This window comes from Amphibalanus amphitrite, unplaced genomic scaffold (assembly GCF_019059575.1).
Source record: "Amphibalanus amphitrite isolate SeventyFive unplaced genomic scaffold, NRLGWU_Aamphi_draft 002147F_arrow, whole genome shotgun sequence".
NCBI classification, from domain to species: domain Eukaryota; kingdom Metazoa; phylum Arthropoda; class Thecostraca; order Balanomorpha; family Balanidae; genus Amphibalanus; species Amphibalanus amphitrite.
The window spans coordinates 16029-41274 of NW_024883640.1; the positions used below are offsets into that span (position 1 = coordinate 16029).

The 25246-nt window shown below is 50.2% G+C and overlaps 1 protein-coding gene across 1 annotated transcript in view; it reads left to right on the top strand.

Annotated features, from left to right (window-relative positions):
* The window catches only part of LOC122376456 (coiled-coil domain-containing protein 40-like), a 41660-nt gene continuing 16414 nt past the window's right edge, over window positions 1-25246 (top strand). The window contains exons 1-2 of the mRNA XM_043356329.1: window positions 1-234; window positions 1790-2041. Of these exons, the coding sequence (XP_043212264.1) occupies window positions 112-234; window positions 1790-2041 (375 nt within the window). The 5' untranslated portion in view covers window positions 1-111. The remainder of the gene's footprint in view (window positions 235-1789; window positions 2042-25246) is intronic.

A 25246-nucleotide genomic window follows, 5' to 3' on the forward strand; every position in this document is an offset into this window, starting at 1 on the left:
CCACTAATAGGGTTAAGCCGTATCGTTTGACGCAAACTGCCTTTTCGGTTTTCAGGTCAGGTCGGGTCACTGACCTAAGACGTCACAAGTGAACCTCTGCACGGTCCTAAAATGTCGCCACTTCACAACGCCCTCAGTGTCCTCGGTGCCGGCCGCTGCCGCCGCGCCGTTCGTGCGTCATCCGACCCCACCGACCGCCGCCGCCGCCGCCTCGGCGCTCCATGGATACGCGCCGTGAGTGAACAAATGGCCGGAGGTTGAGGAGCTGAAGGGTTGTGAAAGGTGGGTGTCGACCTCTCTCAGATTTGACTTGTATCTGGTGTGGGTATGGCGGAGAACCATCCATTCCTATGTTCAACTGGTGGTTGTTTGAGATAGCGCTAACTAAATTCAGTAAACAGTGAGAGCCCATTGTGTTAGATGAGAATAGCCTGCATGATTCCTTGTTATCCATTCCCACTTACCCTGGTCTGACGATACTGTGACCGGTATGTGACCTGTCGTCCTGTCCCAGACCTATGACCGTAGTATAACCGTCCTGTTTCAGGTGTTACCACCACCCGCTGATGGCTAACCCGGCGATGACCGCGCAGCTACAGGTAGGTGACAGGAATATCCAACTGGTGACGGGGAGGGGGCTGCTGCCAAGGGGAAGGGGGTCCGACCGGGAGGGGCTACTCGGGGGGGGGGGGGCTCCTCTGACACGTCATTGGTGATATCCGATCGGTGGGTTTTTGTCGTGCCATAGATATCGTTAAGGGATGGAAGTGCTGTGACCCATATCGATATCTAGACGCCAGTGGGTACTGGTGTGAACGCTGGTGAAAAAGCTTTTGGCATACTACTGGTCCAGTGTCGTTTTCATTTAGTGAAAGAATGGTCTCTTGTTCACCGCCCCACAGCCGGCCGGCCTGGCGGCGGCGGCGGCCGGGCCGGCCGGGCCGGCCGCCGGACCGGCCGGAGCGGCGGCGGCAGCGGCGGCGGCCCAGCTGGCGCAGCTGGCCGCTCTGGGGTGAGTGGGGACGGCAGGAGGGGGAGAGGGGAGGGAGTTTGAGACAGTGTCTTGGATCCTTTTGTTGGTCCTTGTGTCGATTATGGGTCGCACGTTTCTTCTTTGTTTGAATATCCGCTATCGGTGAAGATTGGTGTTTGCTCGTCAGAATACCGCTAATTTTTGTGTGGACTGGTGTCTTCAAAGCCAGAGCATACCAAGAAGTGAGAATAGAAATGTGTACTGTGCCAACTTGTTGCCCTGTTGTTGCCAACTTGAGTTCTTTTGCGACACTTTTTTTTTTGATTTTCATCAAATGTTATGTTTGTTTTCTGCCAGACGCCACGTGTCGACCTGGGCCCTGATGTGGCCGGTCCGGTCCTCTGATGTTTCAGAATTCCGGCGTCTGGGGAGTACGGGGCGGGTGGGGGTTTGTACCGAGCTGGGGGTGCTCGAGCTCTCCCAATTCCACGCTAGCTTGGCTCTGGAGCCGCAACAGACGGCGGGGTCAAGGTCACCGCTAGGGCGGCGGCGGTTTTGCTGCGCCGGGGCACCCCCAGCTCGGCACAATGTTCCACCTTTGCGACTTCCTATGAACCCTTCAGCCTGCGGCTAAGGATATTCATGGAACATGAGGCTGCGTTTCCATATACGTTATTCTTCATGAATGTTCTGATCCTCATATTATCTTTATTTTCTCTGCATTAATTAATCGCCTTACTTGCCGCAGGAAGGCATCGCTATTGTATGAGGCTCGTTTTCTGCCGAGTTGATCCAACGCCTGGCTCCCCTCCCCAGCCGGGTCCATCCCGTCGGCCCGTCATCAGTGCAGACCGGGACAGCCAGCCGGCCACCGAGCCGGCCGGTGCCCAGTCCGCCGGCGGGGACTCTCGGCCACCGGTGTCGGCCGGCCGAGCGGGACGCGCCTGCCGACGGCCCCAGAAGCCGCTCCTTCCGGCCGACTGTCCGCTGATGGAGAGATTCCAGAGGGCGCTGGCCGCTCTGCTGAGGAAACAGATCGGGAAACTGGACCTGGACATGGTGGAGCTGGTGGGTGACCGGGGGGGGGGGAGGGGGGATTGGTCTGAGTCGGTGGTAAAAGTGGTGTGTTTGGTCTGGATCGTTTGGTCAAATGGCTACACTAGCTTTGGGAGCGATTTATATGTAGAGTAGGGATGTTACCCTGGGGTAAACCAGAGAATCCTGGACCTAGTGGAGAAAGTGGCTTCTTTGTAAATGGTAACGTGAGCTGGAGATTTGCTACTTTGTGGCTGAACGGGACGCTCAACTGCCTGAGCTGTTACTAGTCGTGTTGGGTGACCAGAAGACTATTTCTCTTCCGTACAGCCCCGATACTGGCGAGTGGACACGGCCAATCCTCACCCCCCCCCCAACAACTCTCCCCCCCCCCCCCTGACAGCGGAAGGAGCAGCGGTCCCGCACCAAACACGGCGAGTCGTGCGGCGTGCAGCTGTACGAGCGGCAGCTGCAGCTGGCCAGACAGCAGGAGCAGCAGCTGCAGCTGCAGCAGCGGCTCTCTGAGGCCGCCGAGGCGCGGGCAGCTGCCGAACAGACGCTCACCGCCGTCCGACAGAGACATGGCGAGATTGGCGATCGTCTGGAGGCCGACAGGGAGAGGGGAGAGAGGGAGAGAGGGGAGGATCAGAGAGGAAGGGAGGTAGAATGAGAATTAGAGTGATGGAGTCGAATAGATGAATCGATACTTTCCATCCCAAACACTTCGGTTGTACTTGATGTTCTTTATTGTATATTATTTATTATGCTATATTTGCCTAGCGTAGCATAGCTTATTACACTACATGTTACAATAGGTGAAAAATTACATCGCGACTTGCTGATTATACATGATATGCAGACCCCAATAAACACACAAGCTACTGTGTTCTGATTCGTCACACCTGTGCTCCAAATCACCGTAATATATTCCCTCCTCGTCACTACCCGCGTTCCTGCGGCGTATTATGTCCGTTTTTCTCTGTACCGGTCTGCCTTATTGACTCCAGACATGTCACACAGAGCATGCCCCGCTCGTCGCTGATCGCCCCCTCCCTCTGCGTGACGCCCCCAGAGCGGCAGCTGCGTGCCGACGTGTCTGCTCTGGAAAAGAACGACTACCACCTGAAATCGCTGGAGGCGGACGCCGACACGGAGCTGCAGCTGCGACAGAAAATGGCCGAGAGGGCCGAGGCAGAGATGTCTCAACTGGAGCAGGATCAACAGAGACAGGTATGGAGGGGGAGGGAGAGAGATGGAGAGAGAGAAAGAGAGGGAGAGAGAGAGAGAGAGAGAGGGAGGGAGGGAGGGAGGGAGGGAGGGAGGGAGAGAGACCGACGGACACGTGTATTAAGTCCTTTAAATAATCGCACATCATACTTTTCATCCACAGAAAAGCGCCGAGTTGCACCCTCGTACAACGTCAGGTGATAAGTAAGAACTTCACACTCTAACCCATACTACAGTGTTAGTATTTGAGTAAATACCGTGACAGCGGCTCGGTACACGTGTCACAGGTGTATCTACACCACTGTGATGTTCTCCTTGGTGTGTAGATTAGTACGTTGGTCTGATCTTCATATCTGTTTTCTTCAGTGACTCAAATCCCCTCCACGGCTCCCACCCTATTCCAGTCGCGTCCCTAATACCGCCGTCCCGGTACCGTCCGTTCAGGCTGATCAACCCGCACCTGCCGTACCACCAGGCCCCCTGAGCGATCTGTGCACAGTGGAGGTAAGACCTGTCGTCCTGGTCACGGTCACGGGTAGAGAACTTCTCATTGACGTTCCACCTCAGACCATCCCCGGCAGTTCCAGAGTAGTTGGTATAGCTCAGTCTGTACCCATCCAGCTCAGAGGAGACGCTGAACCCTTTGTATACAGCGTATGATCTATTACCGTCAAAAGCCTCGAGATCAATACGGAGTTCGTACCGTCGGCCTGATGACGTTAGCTGATAAACGTGTTCCAAGCCCCACCAAAATTCTTTGGTAACATTACCAAATCCGTCCTTGTAGTCGGTCCATCCGAGGTAGAAGTCCTGGTGTGGCTGGATATCAGCTCGTCGTTGTATCACCGTCCAGTTCCCTCCGGCAGTGGCCATGTCACAGTAGGCCTCGACGGGTGGTTGTTTGTTGTTACCACTGGGCCGAATGAGGTAGACTCCAGACGGGGAGTCGTCAGGCAGACCGCTGCAGTCACGGGGAGGATGGTGATGGTTCACCTTAGCAGCTAGGTCATCAATACGCTCCTGTTGGGATGATGTGTTGTTGATGGCTCCGGTCAGCTTGGATCCTAGAATGTCAACCTGGGATGTCAGGCTATCCATTCTGACTGAAACCTCACGCTGAGTCGTTTTTTGTTGGTTCAGCTGGGTGTTGAGCTCGCTCAGTTGAGATTGCTGGCTGTCGATCCTTGTAGCCAGTTGAGACGTCTGGTTGAGTTGATCTCCTTGCTGTGTAACGATGGTATCCAGGTGCGCTGTGAGGCTGTTCACTGTGGTTGCACTCTCCTCTTGTTGTGATTTCTGTTCGTTTAGTGTTGATTGCTGGCTGTCGAGCCTCGTAGCCAATTTACGCATTTCACTCACATGTTTTCCCATGTTGGTGGCGATGGCACTCAGTCGTTCTGTGAGGTCGTTCACTGTGGCTGTCGTCTCGTCTTGCTGGGATTTTTGGCCGTTCAGCTGTGTGACGACCTCGTCCAGCTGAGTCTGCTGGCCGTCCAGTCGGCCGGTCAGCTCCTCCATCCGGGAGTCGAGCTGAGTCAGTCTGTCTTCGATAGACTCCAACCCTGACTCCATTCTGCGCTCCAGAGCCTCCATTCTAGACTGCAGCCTGTTCTCCAGAGGTTCCGTTCCTGACTGCAGTTCATCACGCACCACTTGCTGTATGAATTCCTTCACGGGGATGGACTCACGCACCACTTGCTGTACGTATTTCGTCAACGAGATGGACTTGCCACCGTCACAGCCGGCCGTCACGATGAGCACGGCCAAAGTCAGGAGCGTCGCCAGCCGGCTGCTGAGGGCCGACATGGTGACACGGACACTGAGACAGTATGTGATCCACCGTCCTCGGCTGCCGCCCTCGGACTGACGGCTCGGAGCTGGCCGGACGTCTGCAGAGCTCGGTGCGGCTGGCCTCTGTCAGAGGCGTTACATCCGGTGACGCGGCCCGGTCCCGTGACCGACAGACTCAGCGATAAACATTGACATTGGCTCCTGACTACTCTGTTGCAAGGATGCTATTGCTTCTCATGGTAGCAACATTCATTAGCCCGTTTTTGTGTACAGTGGGTGCCGTTGTCGATCTAGGAAAAGCTGGCCGCATCTCTATGTTTATTGGCAGCGAGACTGACTCGCGTCTCGCAATAGCCCTCGGTCACGAACTCCAGTAGAATCGACAACACCTTTGAATACAACAAAACGAACGGAAAGAAACACAAAAAGATAATCGATTACTATACTAAATCAAAACTTATGTAGCACAGATAAGCAGAATCAGAGTCGAAAACACGACGCACGAGCATTGGAATATGGGTTTTGTAAACTCGCAAACCGTTTGAATCTGAGTGAAAGTTAAGGCGTAATCAAGACACCAGCATTCAGCGACTGCACATTAGTGACTGCGCCGTTTGACCCCCCCCCCGCCCCCCTCCCCATAAGTGCGAGGGTTAATCTTGGACTCATGTTTTACCGTTTAATATGGAAAAGACTCCAACGGTGTTATCTCTGCTTCATTCCCACCCTCCCTATCGTCAGCACCTGTCCATCGTTCTTGTTCACAACTCAAACTGTTTGTGTGCACGGCCACGCCACTCGATGTCCGGCCGTTCCGGGTTCTCCACTAGGGGTATACGGCCCTCCGGACTGGCCGCTTGAGTGGATGGGTGGTCTGTCCCACCGGGACACTGGCGTCCCACCGGGTGGTCCCCGCCACTGCGACGCACCGTCGGTGGTCCGCCAGCCCAATGTCTCCCCATCCCCTCTCCCCTGAATGAGCTGGAACCGAACGGGCCTGCCCACCAAATCAAGCAAACTAAGTTGTGGCCGTGCTTACTTTGATATCAAACCTGTGCTGACGTCTCGCAGCATCGGGCCGCAGGAAGGGCGTTTGTTGGTTCAGACGGACAGGGGTCACCTTGGCGGTCCCGACGGCAGCGGCCGGACGCTCTATCTGCACTGTTCCGGTCCCAGCCGGAGTCTGGTGCAATCCTCATGAACTGCAGAACCTTCCTATTGACGGCATTTTGTAGCTTCTGACTTTATTATGTTGTTTGAAAGGGTGTCTCCGAGGTGCGCTTTTTTCTTGTGAGCGTCAATGTGGAACGTCTAGATATGTCACAATCACGCTGCGTTTAATACAGGGCCTTTTCTGAGGAATTTTCACTGGGGGGAGGGGGCAGAGACTGAAGGAGTCAAACCTCGGGTACCCCCAAATCCTGTTTTCTCACCGGAATTAGGCCACTTGTTTTTCGTCACAGCCCTGAGACCATGATTTTTTTTAACAAAAAAAAAAAAAACAGGTAATCCGAGCCACGCCCGTATGGGGGGGGGGAGGGGTGAACGGACCCTTCTCGGTTTTTCGCAAATAACTCGAGGGTAAAAAGCGGCCGATCGCGACGAAACTTTCTTACCCTCGCAGTCGCGATTATCAATTTTACGCCTACCCTGAAAATTTGAGGCCTCACCGCACTGTCTGTTTACCCTCCCCCTTCCAGCCGGGGAGGGAGGGGAGGGGCGCTTCCCTGACGGTTTTTCAGGACTTTACGAGACGTACCGGCGATTGAGAGCTGAAATTTAGCACACCTAACATTTGAAACAAGCCGGATCGTTCGACATAAACTGCATTTTCAGGTCAGGTCATTGACCTAGGACGTCACAAGTGAACCTCTGCACGGTCCTAAAATGTCGCAGTTGCAGCGCCCTCAATGCTCGAGGAGCTTACACAAGGTGATGACACTGACAGGTCCCAGTAGACGTGACGCAGCACATGGCCGCACCAAACACCCCTCGCACGGAGAGGACGGCGGGCAGAGCGTCGGAGCGGCGGCAGAGTGCGCGGAGAGAGCCGCACAGGGCACCAGGTGAGAGAGAGAGGGGGGGGGGGGGTACAGGGTGGGGGGGGAGGGGAGGGGGGACATTATAAGGGTGGGTGGCACAGGGTGTAGGGAGCGGTGGGGGGGGGGGGGGGGTGGGGGGTGAACAGAGCTCTCGTGAGTAATGTTGTGAGATATTTATGTAACTATAGTATTCTGTAAAAACCTGTCATACTTTTGTTGCGAGTACATTTCACTGATGATAAGGCTACTCAAATAAAAATAATTAGGTTCACCTTTCACGAAGGATGTGGCTTCACGAATGATAAACCATACCTACCTTTCACGAATGAGTCTGGATAGGTGGTTCTGATTACTGTACTATACAGTACACACCATACTCCTACACCACCCACCGACTGTACCCCTTTCACCTACCTACACTCGGACACCCCCCCCCCCGGTCCCCTTCCTCCCTCCCTCCTTCCCTCCCTCCCTCCCTCCCTCCCTCCCTCCCCTCCCTCTGTCTCTCTATCTATCCCCCTTCCTCCCTCCCTCAGGACGTCTGCAGAGCTCGGTACGGCTGGCCTCTGCCAGAGGCGTCACATCCGGTCAGGCGGCCCGGTCCCGTGACCGACAGACTCAGCGATAAACATTTGGAGTGGCCTCTGCAGTAATTCGGTTGTTACTGGGCTGATGGCGCTGAAAATTGGAATGCCACTTGGACACCCGCCGGTCAGTGCATTTCCGTGTGTCACGGCTGGGATGCCACGGTTTCATGTGTCCCCCCCCCCCGGTCCGCAGTCGGCGCCGTCAGACTCGACGGACACCCCCGACAACAGACGTCTCCAGCGACGCGTCTCCGACCGTCATCGAGTACCGCCACGTCGACACACTGCCGGAGCAGGTGCAGCACGTCCAGACGGCCCGATTCCGTCTCCAGTACGGCCGCTCGGTGCTGGAGCGCCTGGAGGGGATCGGCACCGACTGGCTGTGACCGGCCGAGGCCGTCCAACGACGCCGATGGAGGATGGACCGGCCGACGCCCGCAACGGTCGGTGTCTACTGTCACTCAGATGTGTTGTGTGTCGGTAGTGCATCAGGTGTGGGGCGTATTCGTGTCGTTTATTGTGGGTAATCGGGTAGACGTATTGCTGGTGTTTAATGCATACTGTAGGTATTGATGTGTAGTGCATAATGGAATAACACATTGGAAGGCAACTTATCTGCGGCAGTTTGTTAAACATTTGTACCTGCTACCTATATATTAGACAACTTGTGACATTGTTCCGTCTCAAATTGCCGCCCGATATCCTACCTTTTGATTTAGGGGACGGAGTCTTTGGAACTCAATTATTATCAGTCAGCTAACGATCAGCGATTACCTCCCCACAAAGCGCCCCGTTTGGACCCTCCCGGCTAATTCCCATCACCCACCGCCTGACCCGTGTATTACCGTCCCCTCAGAGCGGCGCCACGCGTGCCAGCGCTGTGGCCAGCAGCTGGGAGCACTCCAGGAGCAGATCGTGCACGTGCACACGGTGCACAATGACAGGGGCTGGTGCAGACGGTGCCGGACCGAGTTTCCCGATAAACGGTCCCACCTGGAGCACCGCGCCCAGCATCGGCGGACAACGGTCAGAGGCAGAGAGGGGCTATATTCAGGGTGGGATTTGGCAGTGTCGATCCGGGTCCCGGTTCATAAAGTATGTCGGTATTATTTTAGGGTACTTGAGGGTACGTACCATTTTGTTTTGGGGCAGGGGAATCATGTGTCATAGAAAGTGAATGATTTTGCTGTACTGACGTTTTCTATTTCCCGTTTCAAATTGATGGTTCGAACAGCCTTCTTTTGTGGTGCATGGAGTAGCCCATTATAATTAATCATAGATGGGTTTTTAATGCTGAAATAAAAGCACTGGTCTGATGCAACTTGTCCTTAGATCCTGTGGTTAGTATATTTGTCGCTCTTCTGAGGCCCACGGGATTCGGAGAGCTCGTCATTGCTTATTACCATTGTGTGTGGTCAACCGGCCCGCTCTGCTCTGGATTGTTTCTGTACTGTCGTGTAGGAGCGTCCCAGCGCCCGGGTAACTCTTCCTCGATTATTTGTAAGTCTATGGTCCAAGTGCTGCAGAGCGCCGTTGAGGTTTCACCGCACTGTCTGTTTATTACTGTTAACCCTCTTCAGCAGGAAGGAAGGGGGGGCGCTCCCCGACGGTTTTTCAGGACTTCACGGGACGCACCGGCGATAGAAAGCGGAAATTTAGATAGCTGATAAAGCCTAACATGTGAACCAAGCCGGGTCGTTTGACACAAACTTCATTTTCAGGTCAGGTCGGGTCACTGACCTATGACGTCACAATTGAACCTCTGCACGGTCCTAAAATGTCACCACTTCACAACGCCCTCAGTGTCCTCGGTGCCGGCCGCTGCCGCCGCGCCGTTCGCGCGTCATCCGACCCCACCGACCGCCGCCGCCGCCGCCCCGGCGCTCCATGGATACGCGCCGTGAGTGAACAAATGACCGGAGGTGGAGGAGTTGAAGGGCTGTGACAGGGGCGGGAGGTGTCGACCTTTTCCAGGTTTGACTTGTATCTGTTGTGCCACAGACTTTTCTATTTATAGAGAAGACTTCTCTATATGGGTCATTTCATACGAACTCAACAACTGTGTCCTTTTTTATAAAGTCTGGAATTGTAGAATTGTAGTTGTAGTTTGTAGATTTGTACTTTCGATTGTACAAATCTGTTTCATTAAAGAAATTTTACAATCCGAAAGTACAAACTACAGGTCAAAGGTCATTGGGGTCAGGGTCATGAATATGCCAGGGTAGGCTTAAAATTGATCAACTCGAGGTAACCGAAAGTTTCATCGCGATTGGCTGCTTTTTACGCGAGTTATTCTTGAAAAACCGATTGGGCGTGGTCCGTTCGACCCCCCTATAGGGTTAATCTCGAATTTATTTTTTATCTTTTTATGCAAGTCACTGCAGTTGGGTTCCATCATAACGTGATCTCATGCGTTGAGAATGATCAAAGGAAGAGGGCATGTTGATCCTGGGAAACAGATCAGATGGGTTATAAAATTTGGAAAAGACTCCAACGGTGTTATCTCTGCTTCATACCCACCCTCCCTATCGTCAGCACCTGTCCATCTTTATTGTTGACAACTCACACTTCTTGTGTGCACGGCCACGCCACTCGATAACCGGCCGTTCCGGGTCCTCCACTAGGGGTACGGCCCCCCAGGCTGTCCGTTTGAGTGGGTGGGTGGTCTGTCCCACCGGGACACTGGCGTCCCACCGGGTGGTCCCCGCCACTGCGACGCACCGTCGGTGGTCCGCCAGCCCAATGTCTCCCCATCCCCTCTCCCCTGAATGAGCTGGAACCGAATGGGCCTGACTACCAAATCGACCAAACAAAGTTGTGGCCGTGCTTACTTTGACACCAGGCCTGTGCTGACGTCTTACAGCATCGGGCCGCAGGAAGGGGGTCTGTTGGTTCAGATGGACAGGGGTCACCTTGGCGGTCCCGGCAGCAGCGGCCGGACGCTCTATCTGCACTGTCCCGGCCCCAGCCGGAGTCTGGTGCAAACCTCATGAACTGCAGAACCTTCCTATTGACGGCATTTTGTAGCTTCTGACTTTATTATGTTGTTTGAAAGGGTGTCTCCGAGGTGCGCTTTTTTTCTTGTGAGCGTCAATGTGGAACGTCTATATATGTCACAATCACGTTGCGTTTAATACAGGGCCTTTTCTGAGGAATTTTCACTAGGGGGGGTAGGGGGAAGGGGGTAGAGACTGAAGGAGTCAAACCAAGGGTACTCCCAAATCCTGTTTTCTCACCGGATTTAGGCCACTTGTTTTTCGTCACAGCTCTGAGACCATGATTTAAAAAAAAGGCAATCCGAGCCATGCTTTAACCCACGCCCGTATGGGGGGGGGGGGGGTGAACGGACCCCTTCTCGGTTTTTCGCAAATAACTCGAGCGTAAAAAGCGGCCGATCGCGACGAAACTTTCTTACCCTCGCAGTCGCGATTATCAATTTTACGCCTACCCTGAAAATTTCATGACCCGGACCCCAATGACCTTTGACCTGTGACCTACTTTTCGAGACCATGTTTGGCCGGAATCGCGATTCCGCGAATGTCGGCTCGCATTAGCCGCGCGTTTGCAGTCTTTTCTTGGTTTCAAGCGTTCAATCATGGAATATGATGTTGCTCCCATGCATAAGGGTGGGTGTCAAGGTCACCGAAAGGTCAGGTTAGGTCATCGACCTTTGATGACCTCGGTTCACTTTTTCGAGTTTTACATGTTCCTAGGCTAGTTTTTGGAGCTGAATTCAAATTTAGCAGCCATCTGGACATTTACGAAGTAGTTTTGGTGCCTTCGTAACATGCTACGAAGCTGTCAGAGGCGGTTACCACCTACTACGAGTACCCGGCAAAACCCTTACTGGTTGACCTGACCTGACCTGACCCGACCTGGCCTAAATGCATGAAGACATCATCTATGATTATAACTAACATGATATTCGTGATCAGCACCCCGAAAAATCCCATAGCAGCCACCCTTTACGACGTTCTAACAGGTCCCGATTTTCCCGACTTTTGGGTCATTGACCTGACCTGGAAGGTCAACCGATGACCTAGGACCTTCAAATCGGGTATCATCGGCTTCCTCTCGTCACGGGCAACACGCTCGTTTTTTTTTTCGCAAAGCTCTAGCTCGATCAGGGGCGAAACGGCAAGGGGGTCCAACGGATCCCCCTCCCCCTATACGTTCGCGGCTGAAAAAAACACCAATACGGGCGAGGGTTAACATTAGTGTGTTACCCCCTCACATTGCCCCACCAGACAGTGATAAACATACTTATCCCTGTTGGGCGTTTGATTGAGTGTGTGGAGGGCAAACACGAGTTGGGTCACTGGCCAGCTGCCAATTGACAATTTGCTACTTGGCGCTCTGAGCTCTGAAAATCACATGACTCTGGCTTTTCCCGTAGCCATGAACAGTTATTGAACAAATTATTTAATGTTTCTCGTTAACCCACGAGCCGCTGGGGGGGGGGGAGGGGGGAGGCATAAAGTTGCCCTCCCCTCCTTTACGTTACGTTAATATCTCCGAAACCGCATGAGATACGAAGCTGAAACTTGGCATGCCTTGAAATGAATACCTAGGCCATATTTGAGGAAAGTTTGGTGGTTGTACTACCTAAGATGACTTCACAGTGACGTCATAAGTTTTTGTCGTTTTCCGATATTGTTTTTGTTTTGTTTTGTTTGGGTTAGGCCCTTTCGGTCCAATTAGACCATTTCAGAGCCGTGAGGATGATAGGAATTAGGGGGGAGACATTGTCTCTCTCTCTCTGCCTCTCTCCCTCCGTCCCTTCCTCCCTCCTTCCCTCCCTCTCTCTCTCTCTCTCTCTCTCTCTCTCTCCTCTCTCTCTCTCTCCTCTCTCTCTCTCTCTCTCTCTCTCTGCCTCTCTCTCCCCCTCCCCCTCTCCCTCCCTCCCTCCCTCCCTCCCTCCCTCCCTCCCTCCCTCTCCCCTCCCCTCCCCTCCCCTCCCCTCCCCTCCCCTCCCCTCCCCTCCCCTCCCCTCCCCTCCCTCCCTCCCTCCCTCCCTCCCTCCCTCCCTCCCTCTCTCTCTCTCTCTCTTTCCTCCCTCCCCCTCTCTCTCTATCCCCCCTCTCTCCCTCCTCAGAGCTCGGTACGGCTGGCCTCTATCAGAAGCACCACATCCGCTGGCGCGGCCCGGTCCCGTGACCGACAGACTGAGCGATAAAATAAACTTTTGCTGTGGCCCCTGACTACTCTGCTGCATTGCTGCCCCACCCGGTCACCTGAGCCACTTACCCTGTGGATTTTTGTACCATAGAATCGAATAGTTTGATAAAGGAAAGTCGAGTGCACATTTTCCAATGATTGACGTGACAAATTTGTGCAGATTGAAGATGGCGTTATATTACTTAACCCGCGCCGGGCCGGTGTTCTGAGATTCCGCGCCGGGCCGGGGGGGGGGGTGTCTGAACACCCCCCCCCCTTCTAACTCGGCTCCTGGGCCACGTAGCGACACGCGGTAAGCGGCAATCGAAAGAACGTCCAAAATAAGGACGAAAACACTTCGGTCATTTTTTTGGGTCAGGTCAAAGGTCAGGTCACCAGAGGTCACCAAAGGTCAAATGTCCACTATTTCAACATTTTGGAAACTGCCAACGGCTATCTCGGGAACCGATAGAGCTACAGCGCCGCGGAAAAGCGCATTCGATAGCCCTTTTACAGACCTTTCTGAGTAATGTTCTCAGATTTGACCTCAGGTCAACGGTTTAGCCTCCAGGGGGCAAAAACTCCAAAAATAGCCGTTTTTACGAAAAACGTTTTTTTCGGCAATAACTTTTGCTCAAAAGAGTCATGACAATACTTTTGCCACCATCGTGTTCCTCTCGTCGAGACGCGTCGAATGAACTATAATTTGACCTTGAAAGGTCAACATGAAAATTTGACCTCAGGTCAAGGTCATGACCTGACCGGAAAAGGTCATGTTGCATATCAGTCGATCCGCAACGTCGAGCCGAACACATCTAAGGCGTTTTCAGCGCTCTAGCACGTCTCTATCAGAAGTTATTAGCGAAAAACTGTTAGATTCTGTTCGTGACCTGAGATGACCTCGGGGACATAACGAGGGGTCACAGTTGCCATTTTCCGGTTCAGTGTGTCCATTTTACCTACATCTCGATGTTTGAGAGTGTCTAGAATAACGTTCGTGCAAAACAGACGCTTTTCAATTTTCTCCCATTGACTTATAATGGAGAGGTCGCAAAATTGACCTGACCTTAGGTCACCGATATCAAAATTCCGAGATATACATTTTATAGATATTGTTGCTCTTATCAATCGCTGAAAGTTTCAAGGCAATCGATCAATCGGTGTAGCTATGACGAGCATTCCTATTTTTTCTGAGGTGAGGTCACTTGGCGTGACCTGGTGACCTGACCTAAGGTGACCTGGGTCTGAAATTTTCACAACATGTGCGGAAAAGATGCACGAACAGGTGTGCCAAAAACGGCGGCGCTCCGCGCCGCCGTTTTTGAGATATCTGCGAAAAACCGCAAGGGGGGGTGTTCAAACACCCCCCGTCCCGGCGCGGGTTAATTGAGGATCTTATTTTTTTCCCTGCCCCAAATCAAGCTCGTTGCGATATTTCCAAGTTAACAACACACCTTTTTACGTTTATTAGGCATTTAGTCTGCTTGGGCAACGTGGTCCGTTTGTTGGTGTGTGGCAACGTGAAAGTTTCCGACTGCGGCGGGATTTGAACCGGGGCCGCTGCGTTTTTCCGCAGTTCTCTGTTGGAGCACATCACCACGCTGCACTAACGCCCCTGGGCCCAATCTTATAAAGGTTGTGCTACCAAATGGCGTACTATCATTCCACCCCACTCTATTTACGGCACCCTATTCACGCAATCTTATAAAGAGAATAGTATGGTAATTCTATTCACGCCATTTTGCCCACAGTACAAATCAACGCCAGCAGGAAACACGCAACGTGATTGGTCAATGTCTTGTCGCCGTCGCTATTGGAAATTATGCGTACTGTTTGCGAACAGCAAAAGTTATGTGTTTTAATTTTTATGGGGCATTTATTTCTTTTAGAGATATGTGTAATGAATAAGTTATTTATGGAAAAGGTGATAGCAAACTATGGAAAACACAAACATGCTTGAAGAATTCTCCTGAAAAGTGGATTGCCGACCAAATAAATTTCAGCGAGGGCATTCTCGCGCTCAGAAATTCGAGTGAATAAAGTGTTTTTCTACTTATCATTTGCATTTATTTGCTGTTAAGGCATTGCAATAAATTTGTTAAAGAATTATTTAAATAGTCATTTAATTATAGCTCGGCTACTGTTTCAGTAATTTAAGTAATGCCGTTGACAATGAAGCTCCTACAATTTGAGCATCAGGATACGTACATTAACTGGATCAATTCAAGATATAGCTTATTTTCCTTCTTGTCATAAGCTCTTGACATTTTCCTTCTTGAAGATAAACTACTAAAATTCGTAGACTACGTACATGAACTGAATTAGGTCAAGTTACAGCTTATTTTCCTTCTTATTCAAGCATAGGTAGGTGTTACCTAACCTAAAGCTAAAAAGCAATTCCTCAAAAGATTGAAGAACCCAGTCTACATATCAAAGCATATCAAGAAAAATACTCGGCTCAGAAGTCAGATCGAGATGCAGGAAGAGAAGAAAGAACACATTGGTCCGTAACTGTGCCAGACAGAAAGTGAGGAGATACGAATAGTGAGTAGGAATTAACAATTTTTTGACAAACTAAGGTATATCATCATTAATTTAAATATCTAATCAGAAGCCATGAAGTGCCCGTTATTTGTGTCATACGTAAGACGTGAGAATAGGCTAAAGACCCATACCGATTCTATAATGCAGTGGCTGCCGAAAATCTATGATGGTTACTGGTGCTAAAATCCTCTTAAAAATCCCCTTTTAATTTGAAAAATAAATCCATATAACGATGAACACTCGTTTTTATGTGTTTTAATGTGCATTTAGTTCCTGAAAATACGTATTTTGAAATTGATCGTTGTCTGTATAATAAGCATCATTATAATGAACCTGAGTTAATATGTGGAGGATGTTTTAATGTTAAAAATATCATAACTTAAAATATTGCATACTGATGTCATAAAAACATTGAATTTATCTTAAATGAATTAAACTGTCTGAGAAGCTCGTCAAAGTACGCCACAAATTCTGGCGTGAAATAGGTGCCGACGATGCCGCAATCAGCTGATTATTGTTTGTGTTTTGAGATGTGCACAGCTGCTCACGGCTGAAATCATTCTACGGCACATCCAAAACTGGCGGTTACCAAAACCGTAAAGAGCGTGCCGTGTTTTCGATTTCACAGAGCTTTATAAGATTGCGTACTATATATCCAGCCTTAGAGTGCTGCCATATCCATTTCACGGCGTTTATAAGATTGGGCCCTGGTGCCGTCGGTGCCGGTGCGAGTTCGACTCGGCGCCCGAGCTGTCCAAGCACCGACGCCTCTGTCGCAGCCAGTGTAACCTGTGCGGCCTGAGAGTGGCCAGCATGGCGCAGCACATCCGCACCAAACACCCATCGCACGGAGAGGACGGCGGGCAGAGCGTCGGAGCGGCGGCAGAGAGAGCGGAGAGAGCCGCCGGACAGGGCACCAGGTGAGGGAGAGGGGGGGGGGGGGTTGGATAGAGTACATACATGGGGTGGGGTGGGGTGGATGGGGTACATACCTACAGGGGGGGGGGGGGGTGCAGGGTACGTCAGGGCCGAGGGGTGGATAGGGTATAGGGTGGGGGACAGGGTACAGGGGGAGCACAGAGTACAGGGGTAGGATAGGGTACGGGGTGGACATTATACAAGGTGGGTGGGACAGGGTGTAGGGAGGGGTGGGGGAGGGGGGTGGACAGGGTACAGGGTGGGGGACAGGGCACAGGGGGAGCACAGAGTACAGGGGGAGGACAGGGTACGGGGTGGGTGGGACAGGGTGCAGGGAGCGGTGGGGTAAGGGGGGTGGACAGGGTACAAGGTGGTGTCATGGGATGAACACACGAGCCGTAGTTTTCTTTGAATGATGAACGTTTCATGTGCCCCCCCCCCCCCCCCGGTCCGCAGGCGGCGCCGTCAGACTCGACGGACGTCCCCGACAACAGACGTCTCCAGCGACGCGTCTCCGACCGTCATCGAGTACCGCCACGTCGACACACTGCCGGAGCAGGTGCAGCACGTCCAGACGGCCCGATTCCGTCTCCAGTACGGCCGCTCGGTGCTGGAGCACCTGGAGGGGATCTGCACCGACTGGCTGTGACCGGCCGAGGCCGTCCAACGACGCCGATGGAGGACGGACCGGCCGACGCCCGCAACGGTCGGTGTCTACTGTCACTCAGTTGTGTTGTGTGTCGGTGGTGCATATTCAGGTGTGGGGCATGTTCGTGTCGTTTATTGTGGGTAGTCGGGTAGACGTATTGGTGGTGTTTAACCATCCCACTTATAGAGGGGGGGGGGGGGGGAGGTTGTCTAACGGACCCCTCCTTAGTTTTTCGCGAATAACTCGCTCAAAAAGCGGCTGATTGCAACGAAACCTTTAGTACCCTCGAGTTGATCAATTTTACACATACTCTGAAAATTTCATGACCCTGACCAAAATGACCTTTGACCTGTGACCTGATTCTCGAGACCATGTTCGTCCAGAATCCTTTGCACCTTCGTAACATGTTACGAAGCTGTCAGTAATGGTTGACACCTACTATGGATAGCTGGCAGGACGCCTACTGGTTGACCTGACCTGACCTGACCTGGTCTAAATGCATGACATCATCTGTGATCAAAACTGATATGAAATTCGTGATCAGAACCCCGAAAAAATCTATAACAACTTCACTTTACGAAGTTCTACCAGGTCCCGATTTTCCCGACTTTTGGGTCATTGACCTGACCTGGAAGGTCAACCAATGACCTAGGACCTTAGAATTGGGTATCATCGGCTTCCGTATGGATAGCGGGCAGGATGCCTACTGGTTGACCTGACCTGGCATGACCCGACCTGGTCTAAATGCATGAAGGCATCATCTGTGTTGAAAACTAACATGGTATTCGTGATCAGCATCCCGAAAAAAAAACAAACAACCTCGCTTTACAAACTTCTAACAAGTCCGCATTTTCACGACTTTTAGGTCATTGACCTGACCTAGAAAATCAATTAATGACCTGGGACCTTAAAAATTGGGTATCATCGGCTTCGACTTGTCCCGGGAAACATGTTTTTTTTTTTTTCGCGAAGCTCTAGCTCCATCAGGTTCCAAACTGCAAGGGGAACCAACGGACCTCCCCCCTCCCCTATACGTTAGACGCTGGCAAAACACGAATACGGGCGAGGATTAATGCATGCTGTAGGTATTGATCCTACTGCATAATGTGTAATTACACTTTGCAGGGCAACTTATGTGCGGTAGTTCGTTAAATATTCGTACCTATATATTAGTCCACTTGCGACATTGTTCCGTCTCAAATTGCCGCCCGATATCCTACCTATTGATTTAGGGGACGGAGTCTTTGGAATTCAATTTTTATCAGTCACCTAACGATCAGCGATTACCTCCCCACAAAGCGCCCCGTTTCGACCCTCCCGGCTAATTCACATCCCCCACCGCCTGACCCGTGTATTGCCGTCCCCTCAGAGCGGCGCCACGCGTGCCAGCGCTGTGGCGAGCAGCTGGGCTCACTCCAGGAGCAGATTGTGCACGTGCACACGGTGCACAATGACAGGGTCTGGTGCAGACGGTGCAGGACCGAGTTTCCCGATGAACGGTCCCACCTGGAGCACCGCGCCCAGTGTCGTCGGACCAACGGTCAGAGGCAGAGAGGGGCTATATTCAGGGTGGGATTTGGCAGTGTCGATCCGGGTCCCGGTTAACCCGCGCCCTGATGGGGTCTGCCGAGCAACGCGGTCTGATGGGGGGGGCATTTTGGCCCCCCCCCCCCTAAGATCTCGAGAACCACGCAACATAGCGACAAGCGGCAAACGGCGTTGGATAGCCTCAATGGGGAACTGCCTTGTGACCAAATTTCATTGACCTCGGTCAAACCGATGACGTCACAGGTCAGGTCAAAGGTCGAATTTTCACCGTTTACAGACACTTCAAGAAATGCGTTGTAAAATCGAGTAAAATGCATGTCATTGGAAATCATCGATGGGGAATTGTCCATAAAACACATATTTTGCTATCTGAGGTCACTGATACCAGGTCAGGTCACAGAGGTCAGGTCACTGAGGGTCAAAATATGAAAATATCATGTGATGCATGTTTTATGGTCCATTTTACATGACAAATTCGATTATGTGGGTCAGGCAGCCTTTAGGGCCAGTTTAGGTTATGTTCTGGTGAAGGTCAGGTCAAGGTCAGGTCAAATAAGGTCAAATTTTAAACTTGATATTTTTGCATAAAATTGGTATCGATTCGATGCAGCTCGTCACGGGGAGTCTAATGGTGGTCTTTGTTTTGCGCTACGTGGTCTAGAATTGCTAAAAATTGAGTTCAAAAATTTGACGTCATCAATTTTGAACAGTTTTTTCGCTATAACTTGGCCAAAAAAGGAGGTATCGATCTGAAATTTGGTATGTAGATAGAAGAGCATAGGGACTATCATATATATTCCGGTTTTTCGAAACTCCAAAAATTTTTGGGAAATTTTTGAGTTTTTCTAAAAAAAATCAAATTTTTCAATTTTTTGGGGTCAAAATCCCAAAATTTTGAAAATCCGAGATAGCAGTTTTGTAGCGCCGTCTTTTCTCTACACGACCACATAAAGAACTTTAAAATTGCTTGTAAACTGTAGATTTGGTGAGCGTTTCAAGATGTCATGTTTTTTGCTCATTTTTGCTCGAACATGACCTCAGTTTGACCTCAATAACTCCTGACCCAAGGTGACCTGTGACTTGAAATTGTGTGTGAAGGTGTCAAATTGATGCCCGGGAAGGTACTGAAAATTTGGCGGCGCTGCGCGCCGCCGTTTTCTCGCTATTCAAGAAAAACCACAGGGGGGGGGGCTAAAATGGCCCCCCCCCCCCATCAGAGCGCGGGTTAATGAAATATGACCGGAGAACCGCCCAGCTAACAGGAAACGTTAGTACAACGTTGTCTCAACGTCGTGTTTCGGTAAGTTGCGAAATTACGTTTTAATTACGTTGTAGCAACGTTCTGAACGTTGTGAAGCCATGGTTTGGTCTGAAAGTTGTGGTAAAACGTTGTGACAACGTTTTATTGGTACGTTGCAGCAACCGCGCACTTAAAACATTATATTTTGATAATGCATGGTGACATATAAGGCCATATATTGCATTTCCTTTGACTTTCAATGCGTATTTTCAGTTTTCATCGTTAAATTTGACATGTTTTAACACTAGGACTGTTCACGTTATCAGCTGGTGGTCGCCAACACGTTGTTAAAACGGTTTTTCACAACCTTGACATTATAGGTACTGAATAATTAGCGGTGTTTTTACAAGTAAATTCTGATACCTCTCTCTCTCTCTCTCTCTCTCTCTCTCTCTCTCTCTCTCTCTCTCTCTCTCTCTCTCTCTCTCTCTCTCTCTCCTCTCTCTCTCTCTCTCTCTCTCTCTCTCTCTCTCTCTCTCTCTCTCTCTCTCTATCTCTCTCTCTCTCTCTCTCTCTCTCTCTCTCTCTCTCTCTCTCTCTCTCTCTCTCTCTCTCTCTCTCTCTCTCTCTCTCTCTCTCTCTCTCTCTCTCTCTCTCTCTCTCTCTCTCTCTCTCTCTCTCTCTCTCTCTCCTCTCTCTCTCTCTCTCTCTCTCTCTCTCTCTCTCTCTCTCTCTCTCTCTCTCTCTCTCTCTCTCTCTCTCTCTCTCTCTCTCTCTCTCTCTCTCTCTCTCTCTCTCTCTCTCTCTCTCTCTCTCTCTCTCTCTCTCCTCTCTCTCTCTCTCTCTCTCTCTCTCTCTCTCTCTCTCTCTCTCTCTCTCTCTCTCTCTCTCTCTCTCTCTCTCTCTCTCTCTCTCTCTCTCTCTCTCTCTCTCTCTCTCTCTCTCTCTCTCTCTCTCTCTCTCTCTCTCTCTCTCTCTCTCTCTCTCTCTCTCTCTCTCTCTCTCTCTCTCTCTCTCTCTCTCTCTCTCTCTCTGATATATATATATATATATATATATATATATATATATATATATATATATATATATATATATATATATATATATATATAACATATAAAACATATAGTTAAAAGGCGGGTGGGTATTAATTTGATGAGACTCCGGTAAGCCAGTCTTTGCCGTAGCGCTCCGGAGTTAGTATGGTTTCGGACCGCCAAGTCCGGCACAAATCCGTCTCCCTGCCACCCAAACAATATGCCCGGTTACATAGCATTTTTATCGGGGCTGATGCTCACTTCTTCTGCGATAATTTTAATGCAGTACTTTTCGTATATTTAGATGAGATCATTGTGTTAATTGCAAAGCGTCATTGGCATGTTTTGCAACATCACAGGCGGAGCTACGGACGTCAAACCGCGTGGGACGCGACTTCTTCGCAATAACTTTTGAATGCGTTGCCTCTCAAGAACGAAACTTCGGCAATGGACGTTTCAGACCCCGGCCTAATTTTTATTACTAAGGTTTTTCAATGTCCGATCAATATTTAGGGCACTTCCCGTTCACTCGTAATGTTAAATTTTGCTCCTGAAACTCTCTCGGTGAGCAGAGGCTACTCCATAAGGGGCGGAGCCATAGTGTGACGTTGGAGCTAAGCTCCGCCTCGGCTGGCCGTTGCCTGAGGCGCTACCTGACCCGAGACCGGTCAGTCGCGGTCCGTAGGGGTTGGTACGCGGTGCTTCCTGCCAACACACCCAGCCGCATGGCGAGCTGGGTGGCGAGTGTTGACTGTTCGCACTTCTATCAATGAAATATTTTCTTCGACTCGCTAAGAATGTCACCCAGATAGGAAGACTATACGCGTACGCCAAATATTACGATGATTTAAGAATAACAGAAAATAATTAAATGATTATTTAATAAGTTTGTCAACGTAATTACGTAGATGAGATACATAATAATATTATATATTTACACAGTCAAGTTAATTTTTTTAATTAAAATTTTGATTTTAGTTTCTCGTAGATATCAAACCGCCAGGAACGTTAGTACACTTCGTGTTATCCTGCTGTAGCGAGGGGGAAAGAAGAGATTGGGTAATGGGGTAGTGCACCTTCTTCGTGGTTCACCCGGCACCGGCCCACTGTCGTTCAGCTAGTTGTAGAAGAAGGGAAAGATTTCACTGCTGGAAGGAACTCGGTAGTAGAGCTGGTGGTACAGGTGAGCTTGAGAGTCGTTGAAGAGATCCCGAGATAGAGATGTAGAGAGACGAGATCCACCTGATAGAGATCTAAAGATGACGTCCACCTGGGAGAGGTGTAGAAACAGATCCACCTTGCATACAAATACATCTGATGGAAGATGCTTTTTAAGTTAGAGGCTTGATGATTCTGTTCATTGTATAGACCATGATGTACGAGATGCTTCTTCACTGCTCGGATTAGGGATGACGGGATCCGATCAGCTGGGTTTGCGGCACAGATGGGCAGGTGAAGGACAGGGCATTCGAAGTCCCGATGACCACTGCCAAACTTATGGGTGGTAATTACATTGATTAATTGAATGTGATCATTCGTCCAGTCACCCATTCCTATATCACTGGCCTCCCCATTACGAAAATTGCCCACTTAATTCGTATTAGCGTTGCTATCGTTTAGTTGCCCTCGAGGGTTGCTAGCTCGACTGCCGTAACCGAATTCTACGCAATTCCTATCGGCCTTATTCTAAGATTCATCCTTCACCATTCTCACACCCTTGCTCGCGTTACATTCACCTTTCATGTATTCACCCAAATTTAATTCGTAGCCCTCGAAATTCCCTCCGATAGTGTTAGGCGTCGGATCAACAACGATCTCCCCGGCGAGATAAATGTCTCTTTCCGAAATCCATTTGTATGCTCCGCTAACCGGCGACAAAGATACTTATCGCAGGGCCGTCCAGAATATTTGTACAAATATCCACCCTACTAATTTATGGGATTCACTACACGTCCGATAGGCTTATGGTACACATATACGCGATTTACATCCGACTTATCTCTCTATCCGGGAAAGATTACCTATGCCCTCTTCCGGTCCGCGTGTAACACCTCCGTTCACGACCCAGGGACCACCGTTCATATCCTGGAACTCTCCTCAAGAACTCTCCTTAAACCCTGGGATTTACTTTCAAGGCCTTACGTGTCCTGGAGTACATCTTTCCCTCCCCTGAGGCTGTCCAGTACCGATTAAGGTACCTTTACAAAATAAGTATGAGGACTTATTCGGGACACTACAGCTTGCCTTATCCGCCCTTTGGGTGACTCACCCCTGACCTTCGGCTTCTTACCTTTGGCATAGCTCCAACTTACTCTCCGACTGCACTGTACCAGTCTTCTCCTTCCCTCTGCCATAGAAACCTCTCACTGCCTCGTTACCCAGTATTACCTAAGCGGGAAATCTAACAGTAGCCGGTACCACTGGCGGAAAACGTGCATATGCCCTGCGTACGTGACGGTGTGTCCCTCTTATTATTCCGGTCTGGACGTGGTTTTAGAGAAGTGCATCTGTGTCTCATACGGTCATGCTGGTAAACGTTACGCCATAGGAGACGGGCAAACAAGCCGTCAATGCCTCACAATGCCCTGTGCCAATACTGGTGGAGTAGTTATTGGCGCTAACTCGCAAAAACGCGAAGAGCAAAAAAAAAAAACGCATTAGTTATCCAAACCAAATCAACCAAATCGTAAACTCGAGTCATATTTTCTGCTTGCACGCGTGTGCCTAATTATCAGTCCTCGTATACAATCCTACCAGACCTTGAACCGCTCTTGATTTAATCAGATGATCTAAAACAAATTGCGTGTACCGATCTGTCGTCTGGTTATGGCCCACTGCTTCATAGCCAATTACTATAGGTATGCTCAATCCGAAATGATTTCTGAATTTGATCCGATGGTTTCTGATGGACTTCTAATTATCTATATAAATTATCTTTATAAAGTGCCGGGATATAGGCATAAGAGTTCCTAGCGCTTTTTTAGAGGAAAACTAATTTAAATCGTCCTATCAACGATCGGTAGTGCACATCAACCGAACTGCAGTCCCAGATACTATATAGCATGTCATATTTAAATATATATCCTATGTGTTTATGTTCTTATCTCGCCGCAACTTCCCACCACTAACCCTGCTCCTATTAGATGACCTTGACCTACTGCACGCACGTCGATTATGGCTAACCAACTGCCCCTGTTGTTGCTGCTTTTTGCGCCCTCTGGCGGCTCAACGCCCGCGTCGAGAACGACGCTTACCGGCCGCCGGACGGCGTCGCCCCAATGTCGCGTCGACACCGTCAGTCAAGGCCACGCCGCGATGGGCGCGTCATCCCTCACGGTACAGTGCTAGTGCGTGTTGTCTCTTCTGGCCGGGTAGATTCACCGGACGTGTTAGTGAGCGTGAATCTGGTAAAATATCGCTGCAATATTTTCCTGTTCGACATTTCATCAGCTCCGTTCAACGTAAGTTTTAAAACTAAATTCCTGTCCCCTTTAATCATTCCCCAACAGATATGGTCTTTTCCAGTATTTATTCTACAAAAAGCACAACGATCGGTATATTAGTCGCAAATTAGTTCTAGCCACAAACAATTCTACATCTATAGCTATTCCTCGACAATTCGCAACTCAATGACGCAAAGTACAAGGACCATCTAAAGTCGCATAGTGTCAATTCGTCGACATCAAAATACTACTTTCAACTCTGTACGTAAGTAACCGAAGAAATTCCGCCGTAAGCTCAAGCATTCGTATCTGTCGAAAATCATAACTCATAGCCATATTCATAGATCGATTGCATGAATCAGTCGCCACCTTAAAACATTACATTCCTTTTCAACCTTATTTACCTGTTCTATAATTGGCAATTAATTCCTACAGCAATATTACCAATGATTTCGCAATGCAAGTTTTAGTGAGTACAGCACGAATCTACACCCTTAATTTCACAAACGAATTCCAGCCTCAAATCGCACCTGACAACCGCCGATAATAAATCGAACGAACCTGTTTGACCAAAGACAAAGACACATTCAATGCTTATTCAAATTTTAGTATCTCGCTCTCGGCCTAATCGTGAACTCCTACTGACAATAACGTATTTACTGGCGGCTCTGACATGACCTCGAAATTCAGATCCTAATATGCTACTAGGGTGTCTGGACCAATAAGTTCAAAGTAATTTAAGTTTTCCAATTCCAATTGAGAGTGCATTTTATGGCAACCGAAAATGTTTGGCAGTCGTCACGGCACGGCAACCGGGCAGAGAGGGGGGGGTCAAGGATTGGGATTGAGCAGACTTGTCAGCAGCACTCACATTCTGGAGTTCCTCTGCGCTCGAACTGAAGAGACTTCTCGCGGGTTACCCCGGACTGACGGCGGCCTCCAGATGACGTCTCCGGCTCCGGCTGCAGACTGTGACTCTCGGCTGCTCGACTGAGACTCTCGCTGCTCGACTGTGACTCACTCTCTGGTTGGGTGGTGCACCCTTTTATAGCTTG